This window comes from Merops nubicus, unplaced genomic scaffold (genome assembly GCF_000691845.1).
Source record: "Merops nubicus isolate BGI_N331 unplaced genomic scaffold, ASM69184v1 scaffold19500, whole genome shotgun sequence".
Lineage (NCBI taxonomy): Eukaryota > Metazoa > Chordata > Aves > Coraciiformes > Meropidae > Merops > Merops nubicus.
Window position 1 is genome coordinate 4521 of NW_008583798.1, and position 11822 is coordinate 16342.

An 11822-nucleotide genomic window follows, 5' to 3' on the forward strand; every position below is an offset into this window, starting at 1 on the left:
TCAAGTCCTCCAAATAAGTGACCCAATTCAGACACAACTAAGATGACTGACCAAGGCCAGGTTGGATGGGGCTTTGAGCAGTCTGATCTAGTGGAGAGGTGTCCCTGTCCATGGCAGGGGGGTTGGAACTGTATGATCTTTAAGGTCCCTTCCAACCCAACCCAGTCTATGGGTCTATGTCAGTACAGGCTCCCCTCTCCCAGCTGGGGCTCAGGAAGCTGTTCTCCAGCCATGTGCTGCTCCCTGACTGCTGTCATAGAGCGCCTAGAACTTCTCCTCAGTTCTCCTATTCCCTTCTGCAACACCTAGAGACAGGAAACTGTACTTGGAAAATGCCTTTTTGGGAGAAGGAAGGCCAAAAAAGGAGCAGGCTGCCCAGAGAGGTTGTGGAGTCTCTTCTGGAGGGATTCCAAACCCACCTGGATGTGATCCTGGGCACCCTGCTGTGGGTGACCCTGCAAGAAGGGCAAGAGGTGCAAGCCCAAGGCTGGGCAGGGGGTGAATTCAGGTCCTTTTGCATCCCAAACAAGTGCTCTAAGCAAGGGGAGTTTGGGATAATGACTGTTTTCTTCTCAATATACCTCCGTGGTTTTTTTTGGTAAATGCTTAAATTCAGTGAGTTGAACAGAGAATGTGGTCCACACATCTACTAAGTACCAGTTCTGCTGGAATTAACAGGCTCTGAGCAAAGCCAGCAGTGGTTGCTCTGGGACACTTATGGACATTTCTGGGACAGGCAGAGACATTCCTGACCATTAGCAACAAATAATTTCATTTTGGTAATTTAAAACCTAACTTAGATATCTTAATACCTCCTAACACTATGAATATCATGCCCCATCCCTGGAAACATTTGAGGTCAGGTGGGATGGAGACCTGAACAACCTGCTCTAGCTGCAGACGTCCCTGCTCAGTGCAGGGGGGTTGGACTAGAGGTTCCTTCTCACCCACACCCTTCTACAGTTCATTCAATCATTCTATGAACTTCCTCTCCAGACCTGCCCCACGCTGCCCAGCAGACGCAGACCCACCGCGCGCAGCTACCGGGGCCTACGTACATTGTATGGACATGGGGGACACGATCTCCTCGTCCAAATCGTCCACGTCATCAGTCATGATGAAGTGCGAGGGGTTGGGCCGGGGGGTGCCCATCCAGCTGGGGTCAATGTTCAGGGCCGAGGCCAGGCTGTGGATCCCCGGGTTGTTGACGATCTGGAAGCCACAGAGCAGCTCGATCTGCTGCCAGCGGTGCAGCCGCTCCCGCAGCGCCGCCGTCACCTCGCTCAGCGCCTGCCTGCAAGCAGGGGTCACAGGAGGCAAACAATGTTGGGAATGGAAGAGAAACACACCACAAACTGTCTGAAACAGGGAGTCAGGTGGTTCAGCTTTGGACCTAACAGCTGAGAGAACTTTCATTCCGTTCTCAGGAATTAAAAAAAATATCCAGGAGTATTTCCAGCACCAGTGTGGCAGCAGGAGCAGGGCAGGGATCGCCCCCCTGCAGTGGGCACTGGGGAGGCTGCCCCTGGAATCCTGGGGTCAGTTTTGGGCCTCTCCCTCCCAGAAGGCCCTGGAGGGGCTGGAGCATGGCCGGAGAAGGGCAACGAAGCTGCTGGGGAATGGTCTAGAGCCCAAGTGTGGGGAGGAGCAGCTGATGGACCTGGGGGTGCTGAGCCTGGAGCTGTGGAGGCTCAGGGGAGACCTGCCTAGGACAGTGGTGGAGTCCCCATCCCTGGAGGGGTTTCCAAGCTGTGGGGATGTGGTGCTGAGGGACATGGGTCAGTGGGGACCTGGCAGTGCTGGGGCAATGGCTGGACTCCATGATCTGAAAGGTGTCTTCCAACCAAAACATTTCTATGACTCTATAGTGATTTCAGATCACTGCAACCTCCCGAATCCACATTTTACCAGGACTTTTACTTGCTCTGCACAACTGTGATTTCTTGATTTACACAGATAAAACTTACAGGTTACTGTTTCAAAGGTGCCAGTCCTATCCCAGGCAACTAAAGTCAACAGAAGCTCAGCAAAATGAGATGAAGAACATCTGTACAGGCTGCAGGACACTCGTGCCCAATACGAGGCAGGAACAAGGGAAGGTTTTCGGGAGATACTCACTTTGCAGTTAAGATTTTATGATCAACATCGTCTAGAGATGAGCTGTGAGCAACGTGAAATGTTCCAAACAGCGTGTTTCGCTTCTTTTTAATTTTTTCAGCCTGGAACATCAATAGAAAAAAAAGTCACAGGAAGAAGAGGACCTTATGTTTCCTCCAGGACAAGAACATCCTGGAGGAGCTGAGCCAGAAATAGGCCATGCAGCTGTTTGCACCCGCAGAGATAGTGTGAAATGGGTTTTTGCTGAGGGATATTATTCTTCCTAACACAGCGGGTGAAAATTTGCCAGCAGCCTGTAAGCAGGTTAGGGTTTCCTCCTCCTTCTGCTTTCCCAGGAGTCAGAGGGAACCAGCTACTTTTCACACAGGTCTCGCAGAGCCTTGTCGCTTGAGTAAACTCTCAGAGAAACGCCATCGGTGCCTTCGGGCTGCTGGTGTGGGGAGGTTTTTTGGTGTGGGGTTGGGGATTTTTCTGCCTTCCTTTTGTGGCACTGTCTGTAGGTAAAGTCTCTCCACGCAGCTATTTCCTATCAGACCAAGAAAGAGAGAGTTGGGCTTTGGCAGCCTGCAGAGAAGAAGGCTCCAGCTGGGGAGACCTTCTGGGGGCCCGACAGGACTTCCAGAGGCCTCTCAGAAAGCTGGGGAGGGACTTTTGAGCAGGGCCTTTTGGGACAGGACAAGGGGGGATGGTTTGAAACTCAGAGAGGGAGATATAAGCTAGACAGGGGAGAAAATTTTTCATGTGGAGGGTGGTGAGCCCCTGGCCCAGGTTTCCCCGAGAGGTGGACACTGCCCCATCCCTGGAACCATTCCAGGGGAGGTTGGCCGGGGCTCTGAGCAACCTGCTCTAGTTGCAGATGTCCCTGCTCCCTGCAGGGGGGTTGGACTAGATGACCTTGAAGGTTCCTCCCAACCCAACCCATTCTGTGACTCCTACAATTCTCTCTGATTCACCGATCTCATGGCATGAACTTACAGAAGCTAAACCGAGGAGGTGGACAGAAGAACCAAGGCAGCACAAGGGAAGCCCTCGAAACATTAAAGCACTGAGAAAACACCATACTAAGGCAGAGAAATGTTCCTCTGCTGCCAGCTCTGGCTGCTGCCTGTGTCCCCAGAGACTAGCACATGTCACAGCAGCTTCCTGGCAGCTCATTGCTGTTTGGTTGGCACCCACAATTTGGAAACAGCTGGGAAGACAGAGATGCCTGATCACTCCAACGCTGCAGGCCGATGTTAGACCTAAATCACCTAGAGCAGGAATTACGCTTCAATAGGTGCAAAACCTTCTGCATCCTGACCACCCATGTTCACACTGGCAGCAATTCATCCCCTGCCCCTTTCCAGGGCTCCAGCCTGCTGGAGACATTGCCCTGACAGGTGGTTCCTCATGATCATTTTCAGCCCCTCTATGAAGGTTTTTGCTGCACTTCAAAAAAATGCAAATTTAAGGCATTAAACAGGAGGTAGAGAAGGTGCAGAAAAACCAACTCTGCAGGTTTCATTCCCCAAGCCCTTCTGCGTGGGCAAGATGCTGAAGTTCTCACCCCTTCCTTGGCCACCAGCAGCTGCTTCTCAGTTTCTTGATGTTATAGTACTGGACCTCCACCTCGTGAGTCAACTGGAGCCACTTCTGCAGGGCCTCTGGTGCAGCCCAGCTGCAGTGGGACTCCAGCTCCTTCTCGGCGTTCTTCAGCGCCATCCGTACCTGGGGAAGAACCAGACGGTGGGATGCTGCAGCAGGGGTGGGGACAACCTGCCCTCCCGGCAAGGCCATGCCAACTGCTGGCTGCCAACCTGGTACTTGTGGGGCACCAGCAAAAAAGGAAAAGGTCATGTTGGAAGGAGCTTTGAGCAACCTGGTCAAGTGAGGGTTTGGGACTAGATGATCTTGAAGGTCTCTTCCAACCCAACCCACTCTATGATACATATGGGGTACAGGGAGGTCCCCTGTGTGAGGGATGACCAAAGGGGTGGCAGGTAAAGGGGGTGGCTCACCAGGGTCACTGATCATGATAGGATGAGGTTTAACGGTTACAAACTCAGAGGGTAGTTTTAGAATAGATATAAGAAAGAAGTTCTTCACTGTGAGGATGGTGAGGCACTGGAACAAGTTGCCCAGAGAGGACGTAGCTGTCCCATACCTGGAAAAATTCAAGGTCATGTGGGATGGAGCTTTGAGCTACATGGTCTACAGGGGGGTTGGAACTAGATGATGTTTAAGGTCCCTTCCAAATCAAACCATTCTACAGCTTTGTGACAGAAAGACTCTATGCAGCTTAATGTTACTCACAACAGAAGCAGAGGTCATTAGGAGAGGTGGAATCCTGGTACTGCAGGAGGGCAGCAGGGCAGCCATCCAGACAAGGCTGCTCCTCCCATGACCAGAACACCCTACAGCAATTTCCTTCCATCCAACAGCTGAGCTCTTTCCTCAACAACTTCCAGCCCTCGCGATGCTGTCCTGCCTCAACACCTCAGCTCTCCAGGAGAGGAAGCCAGAGCTGACCTGGTCTACCCCATCAGATCACCTCCTCTGCCTCACCACAGGTAATGTGTCCAGAGCTGACAGCATGAGGCATGAGCTAGTTAAAGAGAACTGGACTTAGGTAAGGATCTCGTTGGTCCCTTCTCCCAAGGAACAAGTCATAGCACAAGAGCCCCTCAAGACAAGAAAGATATCAAGGTGCTGGAGCGTGGCCAGAGAAGGGCAACAAAGCTGCTGGGAAAGGGTCTAGAGCCCAAGTGTGGCGAGGAGCAGCTGAGGGAGCTGGGAGTGATGGGCCTGGAGCAAAGGAGGCTCAGGGGAGACCTTCTGGCTCTCCACAGCTCCCTGACAGGAGGCTGGAGCCAGGTGGGGGTCAGGCTCTTCTCCCAAGGCACAAGGAACACGACAAGAGGAAACAGCCTCAAGTTTCCCCAGGGGAGGTTGAGGTTGGCCTTGAGGAACAATTTCTTGCCCTGGATGGTGGTGCAGGGCTGTGCCAGGCTGCCCAGGGCAGTGGTGGAGTCCCCATCCCTGGAGGGGTTTCCAAGGCGAGGAGATGTGGTGCTGAGGGACACGGGTCAGTGGGGACCTGGCACTGCTGGGGGAACAGTTGGACTCGACACTGACAGTCTTTTCCAACACAAACAATTCTGTGATTCTCTGATATTCAGGGTGCTTATGGTAGGCTCTAGAACCTTCTACCAAGTTCACTACCAGCCGGAGGGCCTGGAGAGCCCACAGCTCCTCCTCCCGAGGCCAGGCCGCTGAGAAGCAGTGCAGGGAAATCTCTTCTGCTGCAGCTCCCGAGCCAAGCAGAGGGAGCTTGTCAAGAGACAACTTTCACACTGGAGTGAGATGACAAAAATATTTAGACATAAAACATGTGCTGCTTGGTCAGGAAAAGAAATAACACGCCTGGAATCAGCAGTTTCTGTCACTTTCTGGGGGACTCTCCTTCCATCCCAGCTCAGTCTCCTCCACGCACCATTGCTCTGGTCTCCTCCACACACTTGTCTTGCTGGAGATGGAAACGATTACAAAATTAGAAGAAAGTGGGTGATGAGCAAATTGGAAATTCCTCACAAAACCTCACATGAGAGCATTTTGTGCTAGAGCCCATCAAGAATTGACACTTCTCTTCCATTTCACATGACGTGGAGACAGATCATCAAGAACTGAGGCCTACAAGAAAGCTGGGGAGAGACTTTTTACAAATGCTTGTAGTGACAGGATGAGGGGTAATGGCTTTGAAGTGGAAGAGGGGAGATTTACATTAGAAATTAGGAAGAAGTTCTTCATTCTGAGGGTGGGGAGACACTGGAACAGGTTGCTCAGGGAGGCTGTAGATGCCCCAACATTGAATCTGTTGAAGACCAGGCTGGATGGGGCTTTGAGCAACCTGCTCTGGTGGAAGGTGTCCCTGCCCATGGCAGGGGGGATCTTTAAGGTCCTTTCCAACTCAAACCATTCTATGATTCTCTGAATTAACATTTCTCTTCCATTACACACAATGTGGAGAGACTTTAATAAACCTGGAGCCCAACACAAGCCCTGCAAGACTGTCATGTGTCCCACATCAGAAAAACTAGAGGATGGCGACCACAGCTCAGAGCTGCTGCAATCCAGGGAGAGCACAGTGGTGGTGGACTCCCCATCCCTGGAGGGGTTTCCAAGCTGTGGAGATGTGGTGCTGAGGGTCAGCGGGGGCCCGGCAGTGCTGGGGAAACGGCTGGATCTGAAAAGTCTCTTCCAACCAAAACAATTCTGTGATTCTGTGACCGGACAACTCTCCAACCACAGCACCTCGAAGCTCAGGAGGGCGATAGGTGGTTATACACTCTACAAAAGACTTTCCTGATGCTAAAAAAAAGCCCACCCTGAGGACCTTCAAGACCTTTCACTGCCCCAGCAAGCCCTGACCCTCCAACGCAGACCCTCTCCTAGCAGAGGTGGAGCTGGGAGGAAAGGTCCAGCTCCGGAGTCAGGGCACACGTGTCACCAGGACGATGCCTGGATGTTTCTCTTTGCTCTTTGGGGCTCAGGTCTAAGAAACACAGACAGTGGGAGTGGGGCCTGCCTGGGCTCTGCACCAGACCCTGCCCAACGCTTCCCACAGCCGTGGTTCCACCCCCCTGCCTGGTGCTGCATCCCCCTGGTTCCCACACGGCTCAGCCGGGAGCGGAGCGAAGGGAAGCAGTTATTTTAAAGATTGCTCCAACTTGGATCTTTTCCCTCAACGTGTTATTTAACTGAGTCACGTTTCAGCATGTCTGGCAGAGGCGTGATTTTTCGGGAACCAAATCCAGCAGATGCTTTGAAATCCCATATTTTATCCTGGAGGACATTGGTCTAGTCCATCTGGAAGTAGCCGAGAGGCACCACACAGAAGACATCAATTAATTAACCTCTTCTACTGGTGTTGAGCCCCTGGCCCAGGTTGCCCCGAGAGGTGGTCGCTGCCCCATCCCTGGAACCATCCCAGGGGAGGTTGGCCGGGGCTCTGAGCAACCTGCTCTAGTTGCAGATGTCCCTGCTCCCTGCAGGGGGGTTGGACTCGATGCCCTCTAAGAGTTCCTTCCAACCCCAGATATTCCATGATTCTGTGACTCTACTTACAGCACTTATGTGTAATTCAGACTTGTGGAGCAGAGCATTGCCTAAATCATTCCAAAAGCTAGAAATTCAGAACTGCAGACCACAGGACAGTCTATTTTACCCTCTGTGACACCTGCATTGCTGGACACTGCTCCCACCTCAGGCAGAACCTCTGACCATGATCCTTTTGGATATAGGAATATGCAGAATAAGTTGGCAAGAAATTTGCCATTCGGCATCTGGAGTGCTCAAAACATTTAGAGGAACAATGTTTTTACAGAATGGTGGAAATGGGAAGCCAAGGACCAGTTTTGGAAATGACATCAGACAGAGGTGGCCAAAATACAAGTCCTCTTGGTTCTGCTGGGGAATCGATACAACCAGAGATCACTCTGAGTGTCTGTTCATCTCTGAAGAATTTGAAGATCCCATTTTGATCATTAAGAGCAACAATTTACAAAGGAAGTACCAGGCTGCCCAGGGCAGTGGTGGAGTCCCCATCCCTGGAGGGGTTTCCAAGCCATGAAGATGTGGTGCTGAGGGACATGGGTCAGTGGGGACCTGGCAGTGCTGGGGGAACGGTTGCACTCAGTGATCTTAAAGGTCTCTTCCAACCCAAACAATCCTGGGTCTGCAGCCCCAGTTGGGTCCATGGGCAGGGAAGGATGATCTAGTGAGGTAAGAATAACTCAATAGAGGAGAGTCTCACGCCAGCAATACATGGCTTCTCCATCTCATACGCAAGAGCTTCTAAACCATCCAGTTACCATTTCAGTGTAAAAATCAACTGGTGCAAAAGAAGCTCTTGTTTTAACGTTCCCTGGGACCAAAGTAACGCAACAGTTCAAATCGGATGAGTTTTGGGTCAGTGGGAGTGAGTGGTTAATGCTACCTGTGGTCTACAGCTCCCTGGGACAGTGCCCGTGTTACAGTCACACCATGTGGGTCAGGTGGGGACAACCAATACTCACCCTGTCAACGCAGCCCTCCTGAAGGCCTCTGAGAAACAACAGAGCACTTGAGTCACCTCTGGCTGCCCGGGTTTAACAAGTGTAAAGTGGAGGGGGAAGAGGAAGGAATAAGACTCTGTCTGCCTTCTCCAAAAGCCAGGAGCAGGTGGAGTATAAGGGCTTGGGGTTACAGGAAGAAGGCTACACATCCTTCAACCTAAATCTACAAGAAGGACCTTGAGGTGCTGGAGTGTGGCCAGAGAAGGGCAACAAAGGTGCTGGGGAAGGGTCTAGAGCCCAAGTGTGGGGAAGAGCAGCTGAGGGAGCTGGGGGTGCTGAGCCTGGAGCAAAGGAGGCTCAGGGGAGACCTTCTGGCTCTCCATAGCTCCCTGACAGGAGGTTGGAGCCAGGTGGGGGTCAGGCTCTTCTTTCAAGGAACAAGACAAGAGGAAACAGCCTCACGTTGCCCCAAGGGAGGTTTAGGTTGGCCGTGAGGAAGGATTGCTTGTATGCAAGGGCTGTCCAGGCCTGTGCCAGGCTGCCCAGGGTAGTGGTGGAGTCCCCATCCCTGGCTGCACTTGATCATATTAAAGGTCTTTTCCAACCTAAATGATTCTGTGATTCTAAGTTCAATACCTCTCCTTGTGAAGGGCAAGCTGGGGTGATATGCAGTGGCAGGAGAACACTCTTGAGCCAGCACCTGCATGGCCCCTGCTACCCAACCCACAAGCAGCAGGGTGAAGCTCCTTCTGACCTTTGTGAAGGTCTTTTCCAGCCTAAATGATTCTGTGATTCTGTGTGTATGGGGGACATGTAACATGGAGCAGTAGGAGAAGCACTTGGATCTTCTCCCCTGCAAAGGGGAGTGGAAAGCAAAGTGGAAGAGCATAAGAAGCAGAACATCACTGGATTTCTCAGCAGGCTGAAGCAGCGTGAGGAACTGCCTGCTGGCATCTCGTGTGTGTGTGCACCCCCCTGGCTGGTCCCTTACCTGCTCCAGCTCCTGCTCAGCGTACTTCTGCCTGCTGAGCTCGTTCTCCGTGCCCTCCCGCAGCTCTCGGAGCCGATGTGCCTCCTGCTTGGCGATGCTGATCTCGTCCTGCAGCTTCTTCTCCAGGTGCACCTTCTCCACCTCCACGGAGCGATGCTCCTCCTGGGCCTTCTGCAGCCTGCCAGACACAGACCGAGAGCCCAGTGCTGTGTGGGCTGTCCCCACGCAGCTCGAACATCAAGGTGAAAGCTCACCGTGCCCAGGAAGAAATTCAATCGTTAACTCCAGAGTCTCAACTTTATGTCTTTTTAGTACTCAGGGAGTGTTTTCGTAATTTTCCAAAGCACATCAAGATTTCCTTTAATAAGTCTCAAATTAATTTGAATTTTCAGTGTTCTTGCAAAAAGTAAGGTGTTTGCTTTTAATAGAAAGAAAAGGGGAGGAAGATCTGCCTGAGCAGGTACAACCATCCAGGTGGGAATTCTCCATGCTCCCCTTGCCAAAGCCCTCAAATATACACGTCTTAATCTTGCCTGGAAGTTATTTTTCCTCATGACAGAATTAAATCAGTAGGAATTATACTGGCAACAACATGGAATTACAGATGATTGGTGCCCATTCAGGAAGGTTCAGCCATTCATCCTGGGGAACCCCATCCCTCTGAAGGAGACACCACAGTGAGGTGTTTCAGGGTTTCCATAACGTCTTTCAGCGTAAACCGAAACAAGAAGTTCAGTAAAATCACATGAGCATCAGGAAGGAATGTGGGCCCTGCAGGACTATGCTGTCCTATACAGGGGTGGGAAAGGCTCTGGTTGTGGCCACCCAACCAAACCTTGTATGAGGGGATCAAGGCACCCTCAGTGAGTTTGAAGATGATACCAAGTTGGGTGGGGTGTTAATCTACTTGAGGGTAGGAGGCTCTGCAGATGGACCTGGCCAGGCTGTGGATGGACTGAGGCCAATGGGATGAGGATCAACCAGGCCAAGGGACAGATCCTGCCCTTGGGTCACAACCACCCCCTGTAGCACTCCAGGTTGGGACAGAGGGGCTGGAAAGTGCCCCAGGGAAAGGACCTGGGGGATTGGTGGACAGGAGGCTGCAGATGAGGCAGCGTGTGACCAGGTGGGCCAGAAGGCCACCAGCATCCTGGCTTGGGTCAGCAGCAGTGTGGCCAGCAGGAGCCGGGCAGGGATCGTCCCCCCGCACTGGGCACTGCGCTGGGGAAGCTGCCCCTGGAATCCTGGGGTCAGTTTTGGGCCCCTCCTTCCCAGAAGGACCTTGAGGGGCTGAAGCGTGGCCAGAGAAGGGCAATGAAGATGCTGGGGAAGGTTCTAGAGCCCAAGTGTGGGGAGGAGCAGCTGAGGGAGCTGGGGGTGCTGAGCCTGGAGCAAAGGAGGCTCAGGGGAGACCATCTCACTCTCTTGAGGGCCATCTTGTCTAGATAGTGCTTTTTCCAACAAAAATTGGACCAGATGATCCTGAGGCCTCTTCCAACCTGTGATTCTATGACAGCACTCAGTTATGTCTTTGATGACCAGGGACAGAACAGAGCCCAGGCACAGACTCATGGGAGGACCCATCGCTACATTTCGGGTTAAGAGTGAAGCTGCTCACTGTCCCAGCCAAGGACTCCTCTCCCTCAGGCTCCTCCTTGGCCTGACACCCGCTTAGAACAGAGTGGATGGGCTGGCCTCTCATCCGTGCCATGTTGGCTCCCTTCTAGGAAAAGGCTCATTTCCAATTTACAGCTCTGTTGTGAACCTCAAGTGTTTTTCCTCCCAATTGCAAGAGACTCTTGCCAAGACATTCCAAGTTTTCAGATAAACCCACGCTCCCTGCCCGGACCGTCAGCGCTGAAGCTCCTCCATACTAGAGCTGCAAGAATCCCAAACCACCAAAATATCTCTCTTTAAAGGAGAAATTCCCCTTTGCAATGACGCAGAACGAGAAGGAATTTTTTTCCCTAAGATAATTCTCCATGCCACTCCAATGAGCTATTTTCCTTTACTACCATTTTTTTCCTGACAGCAGGGCCCACATTTTCTCCTGTTGGCTATGGACAAAACTGTGTCTTGTCAGTGTGCTCCCATTCAAACCTGGCTGACTCAGCTACACTGGTTTCACGTGCACTGAGCTCCAGGAGGTGACAAAGTGCCTTCAGAGCTCCACTTGTCATGAGGGCAAGAAACTGAGGTCACAGACTCACAGAATGTTAGGGGTTGGAAGGGACCTCAAAAGATCATCTAGCCCAAATCCCTGCCAGAGCAGGATCACCTAGAGTACATCACCCAGGAACACGTCCAGGCGGGCCTTGAAAGTCTCCAGAGATGGCGACTCCACCACCCCCCTGGGCAGCCTCTTCCAGTGCTCTGTTACTCTCATCGTAAAGAAGTTCTTCCTCATCTTCAGGTTGAACCTCTTGTCCACCTAGGGCCTTCACAAGTCAGGAGCAGATCTTCAATACAAATCTTCACATAATCTTCAAATGTCAGTAGGGTGTGCTAAGACATTGACATTTTAATCTTGATGGGTCATTTTACAGAATCCCAGTATGGTGGGGGTTGGAAGGGACCTCTGGAGATCATCTCTTCCAACTCCCCTGCTCCAGCAGGTCACCCACAGCAGGGTGCCCAGGGTCACATCCTGGTTTGGAATCTCTCCCGAGCAGGAGACTCCA

General features: G+C 52.1%; 1 protein-coding gene across 1 annotated transcript in view; it reads right to left on the bottom strand.

Annotated features, from left to right (window-relative positions):
* Positions 1-1058: 1058 nt before the first annotated feature.
* STIM1 (stromal interaction molecule 1) overlaps positions 1059-11822 on the bottom strand; it is a gene marked incomplete at both ends in the record, with an annotated part of 13941 nt that continues 3177 nt past the window's right edge. Inside the window, 5 exon segments of the mRNA XM_008942332.1 lie at positions 1059-1294; positions 2119-2219; positions 3665-3696; positions 3699-3825; positions 9142-9319. Of these exon segments, the coding sequence (XP_008940580.1) occupies positions 1059-1294; positions 2119-2219; positions 3665-3696; positions 3699-3825; positions 9142-9319 (674 nt within the window).